General features: G+C 34.6%; 1 protein-coding gene across 1 annotated transcript in view; it reads left to right on the top strand.

Moving 5' to 3' along the window:
- LOC132701730 (syntaxin-binding protein 5) overlaps positions 1-23,303 on the top strand; it is a 315,174-nt gene extending 291,871 nt beyond the window's left edge. Inside the window, 6 exon segments of the mRNA XM_060669880.1 lie at positions 62-274; positions 2,664-2,772; positions 6,328-6,414; positions 9,210-9,305; positions 13,450-13,574; positions 15,834-23,303. Coding sequence (XP_060525863.1) covers positions 62-274; positions 2,664-2,772; positions 6,328-6,414; positions 9,210-9,305; positions 13,450-13,574; positions 15,834-16,090 — 887 coding nt within the window. The 3' untranslated portion in view covers positions 16,091-23,303.
- Positions 23,304-23,557: the final 254 nt, after the last annotated feature.

Raw genomic sequence — 23,557 nt, 5'->3', positions numbered from 1 at the left:
GAGCATTAGCGACGATCGTCTTCGTCGCTCGTACCATTCACGAACCCGAACGGTTTCGCAGGAACGCCCACCAGAAACCAAAACAGGATGAGTCCTACCCTGGGCGGGGGCGAGAGTCAGGGCCGGAGCGACAACTACAGTGACCGTCAGTTCGTGGTGATCGCGAGCGAGAAGCAAGCCCGCGTGGTGGCGCTGCCGTCGCAGATGTGCGTCTACCGGCAGCAGTTGGCTGACGGCGATTTCGTAGTGAAAGCGGAGGTGATTTCTTTCAGGGGTGCGTATCGAGCGAGGGCCTATCTAAAATTACCAGCCGGAAACAGACTTTTTGTACACGGCGGCCGGTTTAAGAGAGCGTTATAAAAAAGTTTGAATATAACACTTGTTTTTTTTTTATTATTTTAACCATCGCTCAATTATATACAAGTTACATTTTTTAAATGGAACACCCCATATTTTTTTAAAGTTTCCAATAATCCTCTAAAAGACGAATCTAACTATATATATAAATATCTATATATCAGCGTAAAATGCGCTGTTATTAGCGAATGTGTTTTAAAATTGAAATATTTTCGTCAAATAGGTTTCTCTCAATATTTGTAAATCAAACACCCTGTATGGTTTTACATTTTCTGATAGCTCTTGAAAAGGCGAATCCAACGATATACGAGGGCAGCGCCAAAATTTTCCGCCCTGAATATGAAAGAAACAAAGTAGAGTAACAATTCTTTATTATTTTTCAATGTAATCTCCCGTAACTCAACTCAATCCCTTTAAAAAAATATTGTTTTGGTTAGTTGGAATTGGAAGGAGAATAAAGATCAAGAGAGCTGAATTTTTACTATTTTGTACCACCAAAGCCATATTAATTTGTTTGTACCATGTGTAAAGAAACTCTTATCTTAATATTAAGCTCCCAACAACATATTGTTTGGGCGTTTCAAAAGAATGCTAGAACACTTTTCACGTTTTTCGCGAGGTTCTTGAGTATCCGACTATTTGTAGAAACTGCAGCTTGATGTTGATTTCACGTTTTCCTATGGTTTCAATCCGCCGAAATTGACCGGGAGATTGGTGCTACAATTAGGGTGCTTTAGGATAAGGATTATGTCTTCTCTCCATCATAAATCATCACTCATGATGAGGTCGTTTTAGTACCAGATTTACGGATTTCTTTTAGTCTTAAAATTTAACTTCCTTTTTGGTGTCATGGTCAAGTATCCCTCCGAGATTTTCTTAGCCCTTTAAACTCTAACATGCGTTTTATCATAACCTCGCATTCTTAGAAATTCTTATTAATAAAAAACTAAAGCTTACCTTGGGTCATTCTGTTTACAGAAAACCCGCACTTTTCACATTACAGTTATTAAGCGTTCCATCGCAAAATACACTTCACTACAACATTCCAAGACGTCCCCCATACAGTTGCCACTGTGGTCCTTACGTTCAAAACATCACTGACAGTTCTTAAGAAGTATAATTTTAAACCACATTTAAAACTTGTCCAAACACGTGTGAATATCTTCGATCCATGAAAGAAAACATTTTGCAAAATGCATTGGAAAAACAGGAGGAAAAATATCAACTGGAAGAAAATACCCATACCCATCAACAGTTGCCGAACACAATTCCTAAACCTGACATCAAATTTTATTCAATAATATTAAAGTTCTTGGAGTTAATCAATACTTCTTCCAAAGAAAAAACCGAAAATCCATAGAAATCTTTAAATAGCCAAATAATCTTTATCGTGACTGAGATCTTCAGCTTTCACCAATATGGGAATCAGTCGTCCGAGACAATGTTCATGCCCCTCCTGTAGCTCCGCCCCCTCGAACAGTACAATAGTATATAAACAGGTGCAGAGTAGAACACGGATCAGTTTCCGTTAAGTTCTGAAGAACCCAGCACAGTGGTTGACAGCAATATTGATATGCTAACAGCCGACGACGCAGAGGAATCCAACTGTTGACTGTTACTTGGTAATAAAATGAAATAACTAATTTACGGCAATTGTAGGTTAAGTGAGGAAGTATAACTTCAACCTCGCCTTTTGTAATATGTTCTTATCATGTAGATAATAAACACATAAAACTAATCGATAATTTTTCTTAAACTCATTTTTTCTTGCTTGCTTTATAAGATCCTTGACCGTCTATTTTTTTTTTTACTAATTTACTTTTATTTTAATTTTTTTTTATTAAATTACTTCCCTCGTTGTGTAATTTGCAATTTCAATAGGTATTACAAGTAGGAAATTAGATTGAAAGGCAATTTTGAACACAACTAACTTCTTTGTAAATCGTCGACCACAAAAAACAAAACTGTATAAACAAAAATATACAGCATGCAATATAAAATAAAAAAGGTGATAATTTCCATATAGTTGGTGAAAAAAATTGAGACGGGTGACGACAAGTTGTTGGGTTCATATGTGGGACTTTTTTTTTCAATTTTTGAAGTAATATAGCAAATGTTTCTTCCATATTCTTTGTTGGGGGTGGAAATTTGAAAAATTGTCTTATATTGAACCACATGGTACAAATTGGTAAAAGTTCAGCTCTGTTGGACTTTCGTAGCTTGTTTTAAGTATTTTTTGGGTTAATATTAAACTTTATTCTTTGAACACTCAATGTAACTCCGCTTATGGTCGATGACGCTTACAGATAGCGTCTGTTTGGTGTGTTACGTGTCGAACGGTCACCTGATGGCGTACAGTCTTCCCAGCCTCAGACCACTTCTCGATATTGACTTCTTGCCCCTTTCGGAGCTAAGGTAAGGGCGTTTGTCGAGTTGAATTTTCTCCACATTTTTAAATATTTGATGGCTGAACAGCGTCGCACCGTTTTCTCTTTTGTAAAACGCACCGAACTCGAAGCGTTTCTCTATAAATATATCAGTGTTGCATGTTAGTACTAGCCTCGTTCCACATGTACTAAATTCATTTTAATATACACCGGAATGTTAACGTACTAATTAAGTAACTTTGTAGAATTTCCGGGTATTGGAGGTCTTTTTTTTTTAAACCGATGGTAATTTTGTTTCTATATTTGGAATTCAGGCAAATATAGTTTTAAAAAAGTTTCTGATTATCAAGGCGATGCTGCGTTGATATATTGGCGAAGAAAATCTCAATTTTTCTTTTTTTTTTTTAATATCTTACGGTTTTGTTAAGCCGAAATTTTCTATATTCTGTTTCTAAATGGTGTGGAATTATTAAACCTCATTATAAACATATAAAAGGACAACCGCTAAATCAATGGTTTACAATTGCGCGGTGTTTTATGCAATGGACAAAAGTCAAAATAATAACTATTATTTTGTGCAAAAAATTTAACGTATCTAAAATAAAAAAATTGTTAAGTTTCTAATTTGTGGTTATAGTACTTTTTGGTATATGTACTCACTTATTTGTACAAATTATGAGTAACATTAATAATATGAATTTTATTATAATTTTTAAAACTACTTCGATGCAATTTTGGCGTTATTTTTATAGCTTTGGAACTTATAATTTTCAATTTTTTAAGAAGAATGTTCCCTTGACTGTCTCCCTAATTTAATATATTTGTTTGGGGGACATATACTTCTAAGAAACAGGAATCTCTTTGATATATGCGGAAAAAATGATAAAATTCAATCAGTACTATGCAAAATGAAGAAGCTTTTAAAGATTAACCAATATTATATTAAAAATGGTACGGAGCTAGAGAATTCTTCGAAAAATATGTGGGCATCTTTATTTTATTATTTCGCACCATTTAGAAACAGACTTAATTTAACTGCCCCTGTATAATATTCAGCTTCTAGATCCCCACTGGCAGTTTATTCATATATAAGGCGTTTCATAATAACTTGCTTTTCCCTAAGGGTTACATAATGGGTTTTCCGCATTTTAATTCAATCTGCTTTAGATATTCCCAATGACCTATATGTACTTTTTTTTTCACGTGAAAGTTATTTTTAGGAAAATATTTTTATAAAAAAAAAAGGTACGCTTGTTTCAAAAATTAAATTTATTTTTAAAATCGCCGGTGAAAATGACCTCTTGACTTTTAAATTACTCCAGTTTCAAATCAATCGGATCGTTTTGGCAGAGCGGGCAACAAAAAGTGAAGAGGTCATTTGTACTAAGAAATGAATCGGGGCTTTAAAAATGTAATTTATACAATTTATTTCGAAAAGAAACAGTGGCGAACCACCTATAGGTGTCTCTATCCATTATCTACACAACATCTAAAGGAGTTTCAACGAAAATGAGAAAAAGTGTTTCGTTTATATTTTCAACACATCGATACAAACTTTTTTCCTGAAAATCACCCTTATGAATCAGCACTTATTGCGGAACACGCTGTATATTAGAATGCCTATACATACACCGTGAACGACTAAAATATGGAAAAAAAATATTCAAATATCGGGTATTGGATTTCAATGAAAATGATGACATACGTCCATCATTATTTTTTCTTGCTCATTCTTTGCAGTAAACAGAAAATATACCTTTTGTGAGCAAAATAATAAATAAAAAGAAATTTTCTATTGAAATAAAGAGGTGGATGGTGAGTACCAGTAAGGTCCGTAAAGGAAGTGAATCTGTAAAAGTCAAGAAGAAGTTTGTAATTTGATTGATGCAAAATATTCAAGATCCACAACGATTAAAAAACTAAGGACATCACAAGATTAAACATTTTATTGGAAGTTGAGCATAATCTTCTGAAGTGGGTTCAAATAATGATGTTAGCCAACGAACAGCTTTGCGTGTACTTTCGGTACAGGGTGGTCCGTTTAAGTTGCTCCTATGCACACACTAAGGAAAAAAAGTTAAGTACAAAAAATGTTTGATCCTAAGTATATATTTTATTTATGGTTATAATATGAATATTTATAAAAAATTTAATTGTTCGCTTGATTTTGACTATTTTTTGTCACTACATAGCATACGAAATTTTGAGTAGTTTTTGAGAAAAATGAACTTTTCCATTTTTTTTGCGGGAAAACAGGTCTTTGGAAAAACGTGTTCTTTTTTCTCTTGAATACTTTAAAATGCCAATTTTTATTATCGATCCATGGAAATGATTAATATTTAATGCTTTGATGGCAAAAATGAATTTATATAGGGTGGTCACAAATGACCATCAAAAAACACCTATTACAACTATTTCTATGCACTTCGTTTTTCACGCGGCCCCATGAAAAAAGTCCAGGGATGTCAAGTCAAGGTACTTCGCTGGCTAATCCATGGTTCCCCAAATTGAAAACATTGATTTTAAACAATTCCTAACAGGCATCACGGTATGATATGGTGCAATATCTTGTTCAAAATCAATCCCGTCTTTAATATCGTCGAGTAAATTATCAATTATTAGTATTAATTATATATTTACTATTAATAGTATAAGTAAGTATTATAGTAATATAGTATAGTCTTTTTTCTGTCGATCATACCGGCCGTATTGAAAATTGACTCATCGGTAAATAGATTTTTTTTTATAAATATCCACCATAAGGAAAAAATTTAAAAAAAGTCTTGTTTGAAAGGTCTGTTGGAGTAATTTCAGAACTGGAACACTTCCATATAGATATAAAAAATGACATTACTACAGGAACTGAGCAAAAATGATCCCGATCACAGACTACAGTTTTGTGAAACTATGATAAAAATGTCCAACTTAAATCCATTTTTAATCCAATTTGTTTAAATGATACGGTAAATAAACAAATTTGTCGGTATTGGAGTACAAATAATTCCGCAACATCCATAAAAAATAAATGTTTGGGCAGGGATTTGGAATAACAAAACTATTGGACCTTATTTCGTCGATCAAAATCTTACTGAAACCCGATATTTACAATTTGTCTCATTTTGCTGTATTTCCGGACAGAGTTTTCGTAAAAGGGGATCAATAGTATGGACTTCTCCAGATACTTCCTCTGCAGGTATTTAAAATCAAAAGTGTATAGGAAAAAAAGAAAAAAAATTAGAATTAGATACGAAATAAGGCAAATTAATGGTATAGGGTAAATACGTGAAACTGATGCCTATTTTGTGACTCAACATGTATATTTTCATGTTACTACTCAATACGCGCAAGAGCAAATTATGACGGAGGTGTGCGAGTATTTTCCTTGAAATCCAATACCTGATTTTTAAATGAATTTGTTCCATATTTTAGCCGTTCATGAAAATTGAACATTCCAAACTTGTTGGTACGTAAATAACAAGTTTGTAATGACGCCCAATTCGCAAGTCCTCGGAGCACACTTTAGACTAACGTCACTCTAACCGCTCTCCATCTGCTAATCTTTTTCACCTTCACCTGTCACTAGTTTTCAGACGCCCAGTAATAAAGGGATAGTTGATCCCATGTTGACTATATGGGGCCAACAACTAATCGTTAATGAGGACACCGACCAGTAAGTTGGTTTTTTCTTTTATAATCAGTAAAAAGCGGAAAGTACCAATTTTTACAGTACTTTTGGATAAGGTATCACGCATTGTACATAAATTCGATCAATCCGGCTGTACATAAAAGTCCGAATCGCCTTTCAATAAATGTAGTATGTTTTGACGGCACTAAAAATTGGTAGTTCAAATATACGCCCCGTAAACGAATATTTGTGTCCCGATTATACACCACGGGTGGCCAAGTTTCACACCGAAGACACTTTACTAATTGGCTTCCGTCACCAAAGGCACTGCATTTACGACGCAAGTGCATGCGTTCTCTCCTTTTAAAATTTCTTATTGCATGTTAGACAAAACCATCTCAAATGGTAAGTCGGATATAGTCATAGATAAATGTATAGTCGGTACGATTTGCGATGGCATAGTCGGTCATAAAAGAAAAGTTGCTTCAGTATTTTCCCTGCTTCCACTCGTATACTAGCCATTTAGCTGCCAGTGTTCTGCCTTTGTCTATTACGCCTCGTTGTCGTGCACTCGACAGAGATAGCAGCAAATACCTTATAATAACAGAAGAATTGGAGTGGTGTCAGTGCGAAACATTTTTTTATAAAAATATGATCCCATGATACTGCAGTAGTATCTGTCTGTAAGGCAGCTCTCCAGACAATTACCAAAAAAATTGGATCAGTTCTATAACACACACAGAAAATATAATAAATAAGTGTTGGGAAAAGAGAATATACATGATATAACGATCCCTTCACTTGATATTAATGCATACCCAGGATCATTTGCTGGTAGTAATTGTTCCAGTTTTGGTTCCGATGATAAAGACATTTCATCGTAAATACAAACTAAATATGGTTTACTTGTATATTTACTCTTGGCAAATTATGTTACTTACTTGCAAGTCATGTAATCGTGATCGTTAGTGACGGCTGTTTTGCATTGATCAGATAGACATTTCAATCAATTTTATTCTGTCTGGCATTTTATTGCCGACTATGCCATCACAAATCGTACCGACTATAAATAGGTGCTCAACTGCGAACTAAATTTTACCTCCAAAATATGAATTTTAAAATGTCATAAACATAAAATAGACAATCAAATAACCAGCATTTTCAAGTGTTATATTAGTTGTAAGGGTCAATGAATAAGTTTTATTGTTTACATTCCTTTATTTAAAAATTTAAATAATATGGTTTTTATAAACCGTTTGAAGCATATTCCCAATTCCCAATTAGTCATAATACAGTTATTAAGAAAAAAACAATTTAAAACCTTAAATAATAATATCAAACAGCTAGAAATTGAAAATTTTGCAACCATCTACTTAAAAGTAACTATCTACCTATATATAAAGCACTTAATATAGGTAATGAATAAGTCAATACATGATTGATTTTCTTTTCTGTTTCCATTCATTTCATGCCACCCTCTGTCTGGCATTGGTCGCGACTATAGTCATACTGAGAATACAGTGTGGAATCTTATGGAAGGTTAACAAGCAGGTTGTTTCCAGTAAAATGACCTTTACTTTTTTTGTATTATTTCAATTACATATGTGTGTATACATAAATATCTGTATAATAGTCTCTAATGCATTTTTCTTCTCGACATGTTTTAAACAATAATACTTTTTCTCAGACAATATTCAAAATTGAAATGTTCTTATCAATTACGCCAAATCTTAGTTTTCTCAATTTTTGTAAATCAAACACGCTGTATATTTTCGCATTTTCGGATAGGCCTTTAAAATACTTTTATTGACGATTTTTATCAATTCCCAGACAATATTCACGCAATTAATGAACTTTCTTACCCTTGTGGCTTAATTATAATAATATATTAAAAATAATTATATTAAAAATAATAATAATATATTAAAAATGCATTTGGAGAGAATTTTAGGGCCAATATTTTATGACAAACGCAATTACGCGATAAACGGGTTTTCTTCAAAACATATTTGGGAATCCCACAAACTACATTATACTTTCGGGGATTCCCCGCTAATATTTTGTTAATTTATGCAGATTGTATGCCAGGGGCATCTCAAAAATTAATTCAAAAAAGTTTGTTTTTCTGTCAATGTTTATAACTGTGATGTCAATACAATACTGTAAAGGTAACAAGGTAAAATTTTCTTATATTAATGCTACTTAGAGTAAATACTGTTTTAAAGATGACACAAATTCAAACCTTTTTTGTTGGACACTTTTTACTCTATGTCTAAAAGGAAATTGGTGGGGGATGCTCCAAAATTTTCGGCAGTATCGTAATTCCCAAAATGCTTAATGGATTTTAATAAGCTTGGAGTCTTTTTTTTTTCAAAGAAACTTCCACAGGCTACTGTAATGCTTTTTACAAAACTTCTGGATTCCTCCTGCGTCGGTTTTTGCTTAGTCGAAATTGCTGACGTTTCGCCAATCATCCTGTTGGCAACTGTCAAACTCTGAAGCAGCCAACAGGATGATTGGCGAAACGTCAGCAATTTCGACTAAGCAAAAACCGACGCAGGAGGAATCCAGAAGTTTTGTAAAAAGCAAGCTTGGAGCCGTTAAAAATGTATAAAACTTTGGAGGCAAAATGCAAAAAGAAAATCCTGAAATCGTTAACACCATCAGCTGGTAAATTTGTTCTTTCCAATATAAGTTGAGCATTTATTTATTTTCTTTATCTATGAATATAGTACACAAGTATTCATTAAGTAATCCCTTTGTCAAAGTCGGATAAATTCGTCACAACGGTGCCGTCTCCGAAACACCTGTTCATTTTATTCTGCCTGATTTTTTTCTAGAATCACCCGTACGTTCGGATTCAGCAACAGAGGCCACGGTCTCTATTTGGCCTCCCCTTCGGAACTGCAGAAGTTCACTTTGTGCGCGGACTTTTGGTAAGCGAGTGTGGTTGAAACGCGGCGCATAGCTCAATTATTAGATACGCGGTGTTATTGAATATAGTTTAACGATTGAGTTTCTAAGTCGATTGATAAACGGAAAAAATTATATTATAGCGGTGGAAGCTCGGTAGCTTCGAGTAAAAGGTTAGAGACAATGGAGTTGACATCGTGTCGAAAAATCTTGCTGTTGTTTGCTTAATGGGTCGAATTTTATAAAAAAAACTTTTTATTACTTCGTCTATTAACACTGGAAAAGGGTTAGGTCAATAGTTTGCCTCCAGTATTTTTAAATTCTTGAAGAGCCTCAAAATTGCAGAGTTTCTTGTTACTGATGCTGTGTTGAAACTCCATTAAATACTACATTGGATAAATTTAAACTACTCTAAAAAATAATATGTCTGTTACGATTACAATTTATACTACAGGGAGTTTTGTGGTCAATGAAGAAACTATATTTGTAAGATGATTTGGAGGGTTCGCAACAATCAACATGGCCGCTGACAGATGGTGACTAATATGTCGGAAGATTATTTCCATCCATACCAAAATAAAATACGTAAATGCTGAAAGACACATCTTGCAAGAAAACAAATTCTATCCAAACTCTTTAGCAATTAGGCGATTTCACTCACTTAGGTTACCAAAAAGGATCAAAAGTTGCAGCTGACGTTGTAGCAGTGACATCATTACCATGTGCTAGTAGAACGCGTTTGTAAATTAAAATTTAAGTTCAATACAATGCTTTTGCCATATAGCAGCAAACGAAAGAGATATTTTCAGCATATAAATGTTGGACGACGACTTTTCCCGTCACTTCAAAATGACAAAATCGACGTGTTTCACTCTGGCAAATGTAATTGCCAATTATAATAAAGAGCAAATAGCGTGGCGAACATGCAGTAGTTAGAAAATTTCGTGCTACTTACGTCATAGTATCTAGCCAATGATGGTACCATATAGCTATATCTGCGAGTGGTTTACACCTAAAATCGTTTACCGCTTCCGACTTTCGATAAATCACGATTCAACTAGTCCCTTGTTCATTTTTCCAGGCTCTTGGCGGTCTTCCACATTTCCTAGGCTCCGTAGGCTCGAGATGGCCATACAATTTTAAAATCTTTTGAATTCTATAGTGCCTATTATAAATCCATCCACGCTAATAGATCGTCTTACTGTTTTATTTTTAGCATGGTCCAGTCTGGATGTTCTATTGCTTCTTCTCCAGCTGCCACGGCCAGCAGTGTGTCCTTTTGCTCATTTACTCCTTTGAATCTCGGAACTCGTCTTTCGGTTTTTGGGAACTCGACCATACAATCTGGCCATCTGAGTTCTGTAGTTTTTGCAATCCACTGTGCTTCCATTTATGAAAATGGATGATATCTGACCTTCTCTCCAGTCTAATGGCGGCAGTTCTTATTGCATAATTTTGGTAAAAGTGTGGAAAAGAATTTCCGGGGGCGGTTTTTAACAGCTCGTGTTTATATTGCCAATACATAGAGCCTTTCCATGATTTATATGTATCAGTACTTCCTCTGACATAATTTACAGAGTTAATTTGAAATTGTCGTCTACCTTCTAACAATAGTTTTTTGTAGTTATTGGAAATTCATAGGGCTCAGACCTGGCTAGTCATTATTCTCTTTCCTCGTGCTATTTAGAAGTTTCCAGGACCTTTTTGCACGTCAATTTCCAATCGTCCTATTGATCTGACCACATAGTGTTTCCCAGAAGTGGTTTTTTGCCTTTCTGATCAGTACCTTTGTAGACCTTCTTTTGTCTACATATCTTCCCCATCTGGTTGAGTCCCTGTCTCTAGCCAGTTTATGTACTCAGCTTTCTTTTCTTGAACAATCTCTTTCAAGGTATCGCTCCAACATGGTGCAGGTTTAGCTCTGGTTCTGGACTAAACTTTTTGCCCCCACTGCCTGCTGGATACATGTTATCATTTCTTCGTATTTGCTATTTGGAGGCTATCCAGACTATACTTTACGCTAACCTCCTCAGCTGCATATTTTTGCAAGCATCAAGTGATAATCTGACCTCATTACTCTGGATTTTAATCTTCTGTTTCGTGATTGTGTTCGGCAGCTGCAGATGAGTTTATTTTTATCTTAAGGTTCTTTCATGTTCTTTGAGCCTAGTTGTCAATCTCTCCAATTTTACCGCATATGCATTGAATGCTGTAAATTCCTGTTATCACAAGATGTTAAGAGATTGCTGAACAAGCGGTAAATCTAGTTTTTGACTTTATGTATATATTAAGAACTTTTGATATGTGGTCAGTTCCGTTTTGAATGTAAGAAACGACAAGAGTGGCAGTGTGGGGTTGGTTTCAGACTCATTGTCTTTGGAAGGCTGTGGTGGGGTTATTTTGTGATGGAGTGCTTAATATCCCTTATGTGGGAATTATTGGAGTGAAGAGCAGATGTAAGGGGTTTTAATTCTGGGTTCAATGACTCGGGCTGAGATAGTTTTACGACTCTGTAAACAAGAGAGTGGATGACCGATGATTTTTGGGCCGGAAAGTTCCAGGACTTAATGTAATGCTTTTTAATTGTTCAATGAAATGAAATGAATTAAGTACGAAACAATAAGTTTCCTCTGTAAAGGGTTTTAACATAGAAGGTACTAGAGTCCAATATTTTGCTGACCGTAGATCGAACGAGATAATCCTGGTTTGTGAATCTTAGGGAGCCCGTAGTGACGAAGAAGTTTAGAGTCATGAGGGGTGATAGACTTTTTCACACATTCTGAGAGAAAAGAAGGTTGGGTTTCATAGATGACAGGAACTTTTTTAATTCGATAGGAGTCTGAATCTTGAATCTTTTCCTGATATTCATTTGCGTTCATGATCACTGTAGCATTTCCTTCATCTGCTTTTAGAATTGAACTGAGGTGGCTTTTACTTGATGGAAATCCATTTATAAAAATAAATAAGAATTAAAAGTTCAGATTTTCACCAAATTATATATTATGACATGACGATTGTTTCGACAATACTGTGTCTTTATCAAATGTGCATTTGATAAAGATACACATTTCATAAAAACACGGTGTTGTCGAAACAATTGTCATGTCCTAATATATAATTTCGTGAAAATCTGAACTTTTAGTTCTTATTTATTTTGCTTTTAGAATTACGATGCCGGGATTTGATTATAGAGATTTTAGAGCTATGCGTTCAGGATTTCAAATATTGGAATTAGGAGGTTTTGTATTTTTAAGGATTTTTTCAAATCGAATTTCATTAGCTGTTTGAGATGGCAGTTTGTTTATGATAGACTTGACATTCAAAATGATTTCCTCTTTTGCGATAATACGTGGGGCAAGGACGAAGTTTGAACCTCTCTGTAACTCATTTTTCATTATCACAGTGTTTGGTAGTTAAGAAGAGTTTAGCGATTTCACTAATGTTAACGTTTGTTCTTAAAATTTAGGAATGTGATTCTGAGTAGAAGATAAACGAAGAATTTTAGCTTTGTCGTGAATCATGTTTCAAAGGGTATCGAACTAACAGCTGATATTATATTAAACTCTTATCTCATACTCTTGTATTATAGTAAAGCGTTCGACACCTTGTATCACTCCTTTCTTTTAGCTAAACTGAAATACTTTGGTGTAAAATGTACAGCTCTTTCATTTTTCCAAAATTTTGTTTCTCAGAGACACACACCAAAGAGTGGTTAAGGAAATACCTAATCTGATTCATTGCATTTTAGTAATAATCTTCATAATTGTGACAGCATTTCCCGGTGCCTCTCCGGGTGCTATAGTTCAGTTGGCTATCTTTGTTTTTTTACTAATCTAATTGGACTCTAGTATCTATTTACAAATCTTCTGGATTCTTCCTGCGTCGATTGTTGACGAATCGAACTTGCTGACGTTTCAACAAAGGACGCAGGATGAATCCAGAAGATTTGTGAATAATGTTAAAATAGCCTCTGGAAGAGCCTTTCAAAAATTAAAAAGACTGTGTTATACTTGTATGATAAACTATGTAGAGGGAAGTGATAGGTAGACAACGATTGATTCTGGTCATTACTGCCGTTTCACAAATTTAAGAGGCCAAAACCATTGACGTTTTGTAAAAAAATGTCTAATTAGTAATCTAAGTAAACTGAAATTTTCGTGTTTCCAGTAATGATTTGACCGAAATGCTGGGCGAGCTGTTCCTGCCGTGCGATATGCCGGAACCGCCAAAGGAGGGCTTCTTCAAGGGTCTGTTCGGAGGCGGTATCAGATCCTTAGACAGGGAGGAATTATGTGAGTGTATATGGGAACGCCAGAAACTGTCGAACGAGCAAAGAGTTGAAAATTTTGAACGGGTTTCGGCGAGTTTCCGCAGTTCAAATAGAAAAGAACAAATATAATACATTTCACGAAAGTATTGCCCTAGTTAAATTTAAAAAAAAGTACTATTTTTCTATTAAACTGCGGAGAAGTCTAACTGCACTTTGACAAAATCCCAATATCATTAAACTTCCTGCCGCACTATCACGAACAATCAATATTTTGCGAGCACCCAGTATAATAGACGAAAGTTGGGTTACGAGGTGATATTTAATCGCTTTCTGTGCCGTTTATCATGGTTTGTTAGTAACGGTCAATGATTGTCCCTGAAAAGTGTCAATTTTAAATTTCTTGCTCATAACTGGGACACCCTGTAGATTGTCACTAAACTATATCGCGCGTCTTTTGTTTTAATTCAATGTTTTTTTTATCTGAAGTATCATTTTCGAGAATGGTTTTTTCAGTCTTAAAAAAAGTTCTAAAGTTTTTGAAAAATGTTCCGCTCATTATCTCGAAATTTGGGGTGGTTACTTAGTTTCATAGCGACTTTCGGATCAAAAACCATTAATAGCCGACAAAATAACCGCCGACCGTTCCAACGTTATCAGGCTTCAAAAACTTCCCAATGTTCCGTCACGGACAACAGAGAACAGGGAGCAGAAAAAAAAACTTTTTTTTCCGGGGCTAAATCGAACTGTATCAAAGTATTTTACGGGGATTGTTTTGTAGCGTGTTAAAATTTGGCTTCAAACAAAGCCAATGGTAGAGTACACTAATACACCTGATACCTTCGTTTTAAGCATCAGTTTTAAATATTTACTTTACGAGGGACTTACAGGCGTTTCAGATTTTCACAAATAATATATTTTTGAATTTAAAGCTTCTTATTAACAAAAATGTTTGGTAAAACCTCGAAGGTAAACTTTGTGAAGTTCAGACGTCAAGCTATTTAAATAATGTATATTATTTGCATATTATTGTAAGTGACATGTTACCGCGGAGTGTTTTGGAGTTTAAGACGCTAAAATGCGGAACAAATTCATTTAAAAATCAGATATTGAATTTCAAGAAAAAAACTCGCACATATCCATATCCATTTTCTTGCGCATACAAGGGTGGGTTAAAAAGTAGATGTCGATATCACATTCCTTTTTTTTAAAATGGAACATCATTTTTTAAACCCATTTTCGATTTTTACGTCAAACTTCAAAGCTCGAATTTATATAATATAGTCCTACTTTTGTAAGCAAAAGAATAAAAAAACAAAATTTAATTTGAAAATGAACAGGTACATTTCTGTCAGTAAAGATAGTCAATATGGCACAATTCAGAGAATGAAAACGTTTTCTTTTGCGTCTTTCTCTAGCAGTCTTTGTTATAGTGTGACAAATCAAAATGGGTCGGATTTTAAAATTTTATTCAATCAGAATATTTTAATTTCAGGCTACTTTTCTTTATAACGTTCTGTAGTACCTATGTCTGTTGATCACAAGAGAAAATCATCGTTAGCCAAGTATCTTCAAATATGGTATAGAGGTTTTGATGATGAATATAAACAATTTTTTCTTAAAATATACTCTATTATTAAATAGGTTGTTCGTTAACTGAAATGATGCAAGAAATTAGTCTTTTAACCGAGCGGAATTAAACCCTACGAATTTAATTCAATTTTTTTCCTCTTGCAAATTGTTAACAGGGCGTCTTATACTTATATCAAATTGGAAGTTAGTGAAACACAACATTTATTGATTTTAAGTTGCTTTCCATATCAGGGACCCACTGTATGTAAAATTTTTAGTAAAAATTCGTTAACAACGTTTTATCAAACCGGAACAAATAATTAAACTTATTTATTTTCAAGCCAATATTGTTTGAGTTTACCTATACTTCGATCCACTGTACGTCGCTACAAATTTTTGCCATTGTCAAACGCCCTTGAGTATTTCAAACTCCTCTGCAACAGCCTCTCTTTCAGTCGGATTCGAGCTGCTATACTATCACCATTCTCATCATCGTCCCTTACACCTCGTGGAAAAAAAACCCATATTGATATAAAAATCGCAAAAAATTCTGTTTGTTTAATATTTATTTATGTATATTTACTCGAAACCACTTGGACTCGGCCGTACACGATCCGACACGTCCTTTCCGACACTTTGCCCAAATGCCGCTTCGTGGCGTACAGCAAAATGGCGGGGACGCTCGGCAATTAACCGTTAACGTCGTTTATAGTCGGCGAGTCGAGCGGCAAAGCAAACAAGTCGATCGCGAAGCATATCCCCGGCGCCAATCTGCAAGACCTGGGTCAGAGGAGTTCGAGCGCGTGCAGCGAGGTCAACAGAGCCCACAAGCTCATGCTGGAAAGAGGCGAGAAGCTCACGCAGTTGGAGGAGCGTGCGGAAAGGATGCGAAACGAGGCGGAAAACTTCAGCGGGTCAGCCCACGAGCTGATGCTGAAGTATAAAGACAAGAAATGGTACCAGTTATGAAGCGTTTGTACCTAACGAGAGACCACCCATCCCCGTTTACTATGTGATATATATAATGTGCAGAATACAATAGCAAAGGAAAGCAATGGGAGCGGAACTATATAAATATATAAATACAGTTTAGGCGTTACAGTAGGGTTTCAGACACTGCAGACGTTTCTACCGTTTTCTACTCGAGCATGCGTTGTCAGCTTACGGGCGTAGCAATGGCGCCCGGATAACATAATTTCCGTCAATTTCGCAAGGTTGTATTTTCTTTCGCCACGTCGTATAGTTTTCCGGCATTGATACTGAGCGACCCACGGTTGAACGTAGCATTTTCTGTATAAAATAAAACGGCGTAAATTTTAATTAAGCGCAAAGAAATGGCGCGAGACAAAAAATTGAGCTTTCAAATCGCTTAACGAGAAAAATCAGTGACGGTCACTATACACTATAAGAAGCCCTTGTGGCGTGGATAATAAAAAGAGGATCGTGTGTAAAAACTTTAGCACCTGTATTTTGAAAAGTCGCATATCCGACCAAAACGAAAAAATCTTATTTTTACCGATTGAACCGCCTATTAACTGGAATCGCAACCGCGTGATTTGAAAGTGGGGCAAATTTTACAACAGGAGAGGCCGGGTAAATGAGAGAATGGGTTTTGCTGATATACGGAAAATTTTTCAATTGTTAACTTTACTAAAAATTTCTTGCTTGCTGAGAAAGTAAATTTGCTGGACATGCTTTGGCTATATTAACAACTCAATAAAAACGCAGTTTTGGGATGGATAATTGAATATTGTAATTGCAATGCAAAACTTCTAATTTGACAATAACCAGCTAAACTCTTTTTTTGCATCCAATGGATTACCCTTCTAGACAACTCTTAGACAGCATTTCTGATCATATCAGAAGAAATTTGTCGGATATAATTTCTTTCAGGTGATCAATACCACTAATGGTGTATGCTTGTCCACTAATTCCTTCAAATGACGGCACTAGAAAAAAAATCTATGGCTGTAATGTTCAGTCATTTATTTGACCAGGGTAGATAGGTGGGGAGATAACGAGATATGGTTTTCACTGGTGCGTTAGGCCCTCACTCATATGTTTTCATAAAATATAACACTTATTCTGTCTATGGCAATTATAAGCAATAATTATAATATGATATTTCATGTAACCAGTTCTGGTATAAAGTTTTATGCAATTACTGCACCTTTTCTTGTGTTTCGCCTTGCTAAAACTTACGAAAACAACTCTTCGTTTTGGTGACGGCTCGGGAATTGACGGTCTACCAATCTTTTTTCTTACCAAACTGCGTGTGCAATTTGACACCTGAATACTGTCGGTCTTTTATACTTAGTGTGCCGACGATAGAGAAGTTACGCATTTATTATGCATTTATTAACATGGACAGACTTCTTTTTTCAAGTTTTCATCGTACATTGCATTCTACAGACCTATATCCTTCAAGTGACATAAGAGATCGCATGAAATGAACCAATTGTCATAAAACGGTTTACAATTGAGTCCAAATATCGTAGTCGTATAACAATATCGCCACTTATGTGTTCGTAGACAGAGCAGATTTATTCCTGCTCCAGCAAACATTTTTATGCCCCATTTATGACATACTGGTTCAACCACCTTCAATTTTAGAAATTTTTTTCTAACAAGGCCCTCACTTTGAATAACATCATAATTTTCATCCTTCCTGACTTTCATTTTAGTATTGTTATTAAGATGTAAATAATTTCGGAGTTTGTCAAACCTGTTACTTGACATATCTTGTAACTAGGCATTCTGTCAATCTCACGATTTACCTCTAATCCTATTTGAATTCTGAGCAATATTTGCCGTTCATCTGTACCAATTGATTTTGAATCTAACATGTATGGAAGTTCTGCCTCTTGATGATCTTCATCAGAACTTTTTTCTCCTATATCTATGCCAGATATGTCTCCTTGTAATAATAGAAGCATTTTCTTTTCTTCTTGCACCGTTAAAAAAGTTGTATCTGTTTATATTTTCATTTTCTGTATGTGCTACACAAACGTAATGTGCAAAAAAAGAGGCCGGGAAGAACACTGACACAAGACACAAGACACTTGACTTTACTGCGCCGATATTACACAAACTCATATATACACATACATAAGAAAATACAAAATATGGGACGCATTTCTAATCTACCGCAAAAAGCTCTTCATATCTTAGAAATGCGAATAATCAACAAGCCTGAAGGAAATATGACATTTGTATAAAAACGTGGGAAAATAATGCTCCAATAAATACTAGTGCCGCCATCTATGCTATTTAACCGAAACCTGCGTGTGACCGCATCGACGTTGACAGAGATCTGCAAATTGAATTAGGTTATGCGTACCCCATGTGGCATCATTGGGTTGGGAAGGGAAGATGTAGAACAAAAAAAAACATTTCCCATTACTACCCTAAATAAAATTTGCCTTACCAAATCCGTTCGATACCTTGGGTCGCCCTGTAAGCTTAGTGTCAGAAATGAGAATCGCATCTGTAAATACAGAACAACGGGCAACACACCTAAATTAGACCCGTGTAAATATGTTACTATATTATACAAGAAAAACACAAGCGTAGCTTAGAGGTTGTGTCGACCCCTATACCTTCTACTTTAGAGTGAATATGTTTCAGTATCCCCAATCGACAATAAGTATATAAAAAAAGTACTTAAAAATAAGTTGCGCTACATTTGCTTCATTTTGAATTCAGTTCCGTTCGATAAACGGAGAAAATGCGAGTACCTATTCATTTTTCCCCTACCACCGAACATATCGAAATTTTTTTTAACAGTTTTTGTAACGGATAAGTCAGAGGTTCCGACTTAAATCAGGGTTGCTGAAAAACAAATTAGAAGTCAGTCAGACACGGCCAGAGAGAAAGTCGCGTGCCTCGCATTTTCTTTAGGTCATAGCAGGTCTTCCTTCTTTATCGCAAGGGCCAAAATAAGACGTGTAATTATTACTCCTCGTTTGAGTTTGGGCTTTTGTGTGTAGTGTCCTGTATAAACCGAATCATTAGGCGTTTACCAATAGGTTTGTACGAGACTTTGCATAACGCTCATCACCTATAGCGTCTACCTTGCTGTCGTTTCAGGGTATGAACTTTCGTTGCGTACCTCGTATTATACAGGGTGTTATCTAATAACTGTCCAATATTTGAAGTGTTTTAAGGTCAAATTGACTATAATAAACCTTACTTTATATTATTAATTTTTGGTTTATACAGGCCCCAATTCTTCGGTATAAGCATCAAATTTTGAACACCTTACTAATTGCAAACTATAGCTTACGATAATTTCAATCTTTGTTCAAGATATTTCGAATATTCTATCATTGTTATATTTGTAGTTGGGTATCCATTGCTCTTAATTAATTTCAAACACCTTAGACGTCTGCAGGTTAACAGTTATGCACAGATTTTCTATTGAATCAATTTCTGGGCTACAAGATGGCAACTGCAGTGCCCGTTTTGCTTGCTTGGGAATTTCCAAAGTACTGAAAAATTTCTTCTAGATATATATGTTAATGTGTTCCATACTGTTCCATGGTACCAGTTATTCTGGAAAGTGGACCAGGAGGAACACTATTTTCATATTGTCGATATTATTTGTTATTATTTATTATCATTATTATTTTTACATAGAATAACAAGATTTAAGCTTTCTTCCTTTGAATTCCTATGTGAAACCATGCTAAATTGTATTTTGAATTTAAACTTTTCACTTTACTTTTTGAACAATAATTACTGTGAATTATTTAATAATTACAACGGCATTTTAGGCGTCCTTGATTGGGAGCTGTACTAACCAAAATAATAGTAATCGAGTTCCCCAGCAAAAATTATTTTTTGTCAGCAGTAGCAGAGTTCCAGGCAAAAAAATATATAGCAAATGGCTACTGCAGAATATTCGATAACAAAGTATCTATATTCCATTTTTATATGAAAAATAAAATTTTCCCATTAGTTATTCATAATAAAAATATTTGTTTAAATTTGTAGTGTTATAGCTTTTTGTATTAGATAAACATTTTTAATTTAGTTTTTCCAGGAAAGTGTGTTACATTATTTTTAAAGCAGAATGCGGAAAAAGATGATGAAAAGTCAAATGATACCGCATTCACTGTATATAGGTATATAAGGTATCTTATGCTTGTTCTACTTATAGGTATAACATACAGGGTGTGCCATTAAGATGTTGGTGTTTACAAATCTCGAAACGCATACAGTAAAAAAAAATTGAAAATTCGTTAAACCCAAGTCTTGTGTGCATTGTTTTTGTGTAGGGCACAACATTTTAAATTTACATTTAGGAGGTTTAAAAATTAAAGATAGCTTAAAAATAATACGCAAAAATCAATTATCATTTAACTGTATTTGAATAATTGTAGCAAAAGGTAAAATATATAGAGTGTACAAAAAAATAAAAGCTAAATGAGTATTTTCACCAAACTTTATTTCTACAAATGATGTAACATTTTAGTGAAGCGTATGACCACCTAAATTGTTAATAACGGCTCTCCTGCTTCTCTGAACTCTAAATTAAATGAATTTGTTGCTCTAAACAATTTAGCAACTCATTTCTTCTTTGATATACTAAATTTTGTGCTGATACACGCGTCTGAACCAATATCCCGCGCGTGCTCAATGAAATTTAGGTCCGGCGATTACACAGGCCATGGTAAAACGTCGATATACGATAGATATTGATTTTCTGATAAAAACCTTGTCAACAGAAACGAGCTGAATACTATTTCCTAAACTGATACCAAACCATACTTTAGGTTTTACCCAAAGTCTTTCTTCTCGAGTCTGAGCTCAACCTAGATCTAGATTCGTCCGTAAAGAGAACACGCCATCAAACTTCGACATCCCATTTTAAGTGTTGCCGGACCTATTCTAAACGCCTATCTCTATTTCCTCTGGAAAGCACAGACACCCGACCCTCTCACATGAAGTCCATAGTCGTATGGGCTACTTCGTTTATTTTGGCCACCTACGGCCACATGATTCATTCATTCTTATCTGGTTGTATCGTAATATGGTTGATATAAGCTACTAATTGCACTTTTGGAACTATTGGCAGCCTATGCTGTGCTGTGGCAGCATAGCAATAGTTCGTAGACGTGTATCGTAGTCAGGATTGTGACGATCCATGTTATTATATAACATTTACACAAAGTCGATCACTTAACACGTCTAAACACACTGATCAAGGCAGAACAATAGTTTGGACATTTTACACATTTTAAGACTGAAAAGGAATGTTCGAAACAACAAAAAAACAAAAAAAGTAATTTGCGTTTTTGTTAATAACATCCTTCCAAAGTAAAAATAGTTTTTAGGCCTGTCCCCTATTTAAGGGGGCTTTCCTTAATAACCTTAAATATTGCCTTAACCGGGCTAAAAAAAAAAGAATTGGGACGCGCTGTATAATCCAAAAGGGTATAATCTAAAAACTCCCTCAAATACAAAAAACTTTTGTATTTCAAATTTATTGATTTGGTATCAATGGATCGCAGACCCAGTGTGCTATCAACTTAAAATTTAAAAACTCCCTACTAGCTAACAAGGTGTGTAAAAATTTTCTACTAATAGGGTATCAATGGCACATATATATATATATATATATATATATATATATATATATATATATATATATATATATATATATATATATATATATATATATATATATATATATATATATATATATATATATATATATATATATATATATATACTAGTGTTTATATTTTCATAATTTCCACTTCAGGTATGGAACATAAATGCCTGTTAACCTTCGGCAGCCTGGGCAAGGATAATTGAATATCTTTTGAGGTTTTTTTCAGGCCTTTCCAACACATGTTGAAGAGATGAAGAAGTGTAGTGAAATATCTGTAATTTCCATAATTCCATCAATTTCGGTGGCTTTTCTATTCGGTGCAGCTTTCAGTGAGCTCGCCTGAATTTATTACATCTAATCCAATAATCCAGTTTTCACTAGTAGTAGTTTGCACTGGGAACTTAGTTTAAAGCAATCTTCTCATCATTCTTTATACATTCATCTTCTTCTATTGTGTTTATTTAATATTTTCATTACTTTTACAGGTATTTGTTGTGTTTTATATCAACTCCAAGATTTTTCATGCTTGTCTGGTTAAACTTTTTGCCTCATTCCTAGTTTGGCGATAGTTTTCCTCAAGCTTTTGTTCAATGTTGTTTGTTAGGTACTTATTAAAGGCCTACTGCTTTTATTTCTGTTTTTGATACCTTGTTTTCTTGGCTACTTTGTTTACAACATTTCTCCAATCTTTATATATATCATCTATTGTTTCCGCTGTTGATTCATTCTTCTTTGGTATAAGTTTTTCACAGTCACTTTCTGATATAAACTTCTTGTCTATTTCGGATATCTCCAGCAATTGGTGGTATATGATGAGTCCGATTTGGCCAGCTAGCTTTTGTCATTGAATAGTCTATGATAGCTATTGAGGTATACTTGTGGGTATATCTTTCTTTCTCTATTTTCACTTTTAATATTTGCCAGTAATTAGAATTATCTTGTTGCACAATTAAATAAATAAATACAGGATGTCAAACGTTTATTTGTATTTTTATTTGGTGCCTGGATGTTAAATTATACAGAAAAACAAAAATGAAAATAAAACTTTGATACTTGTACCTTTAATCTTGAATAGTTACCCTAAAAATACTTGAAAAATCACCCCGTGATATATCGGATGCCTATTAAATAACACCCTGTAGATCGCAATAGGAAACCGACTTTGTAAATATAAGTGAAGGACATAACTACTTGGGTATTCTTCCTCTTTGAAATGTTTGTTTATTTTTAAATGCCGTATTTTTATCACCTGTTGAAATTTGTTCGTTGTATATTTTATCGTTTCCGTTGTGTTTTAGATATCGCCGCGGGGTGGTGGGTTGTTATCCGACGTTTCACCACACCTAGAGATAGTTTTTTAAAAGTATATTGTAACATTGGATGCGCAATTTAATCGCGTGAAAGAAAGAGACATTGGACGAATCGTCGGACAGCGACTCAGCCTCTGCCGCTAGGTTTAAGTGAATTGTGTTTTTCTGTACAGTTCAAATTGAATTGATGGTCGTAGTGAGCCATTCATATATTAACTGTTCCAAAAATAAATAAAACGGATTGTTTGTACAATACTTTCGTTTTATTTTAGCAGAGTCCCAGCGCATGCACCAAACATTGGCGAATTTAATGTACAGTAATAGTAGTAATAATAATTAGCTTTATTGCATTAACCATTAATAACAACATTGACAAAATTAAATGCTGGATTGAATTTGGCAGCAAAAGGCTAAGAAAATCAGACGTCTGGTACAGCCAATTATTGTTAATGCTCACAATTTGGCACTAAATTAACTACAGCAAGTATCTAAGTAAACGTATGGTCT

The sequence above is a fragment of the Cylas formicarius genome, unplaced genomic scaffold, assembly GCF_029955315.1.
Source record: "Cylas formicarius isolate icCylForm1 unplaced genomic scaffold, icCylForm1.1 PGA_scaffold_5__7_contigs__length_24384050, whole genome shotgun sequence".
NCBI classification, from domain to species: domain Eukaryota; kingdom Metazoa; phylum Arthropoda; class Insecta; order Coleoptera; family Brentidae; genus Cylas; species Cylas formicarius.
Note: the sequence above shows the minus strand (reverse complement) of the source record. Positions and strands in the feature narration are given on the sequence as shown.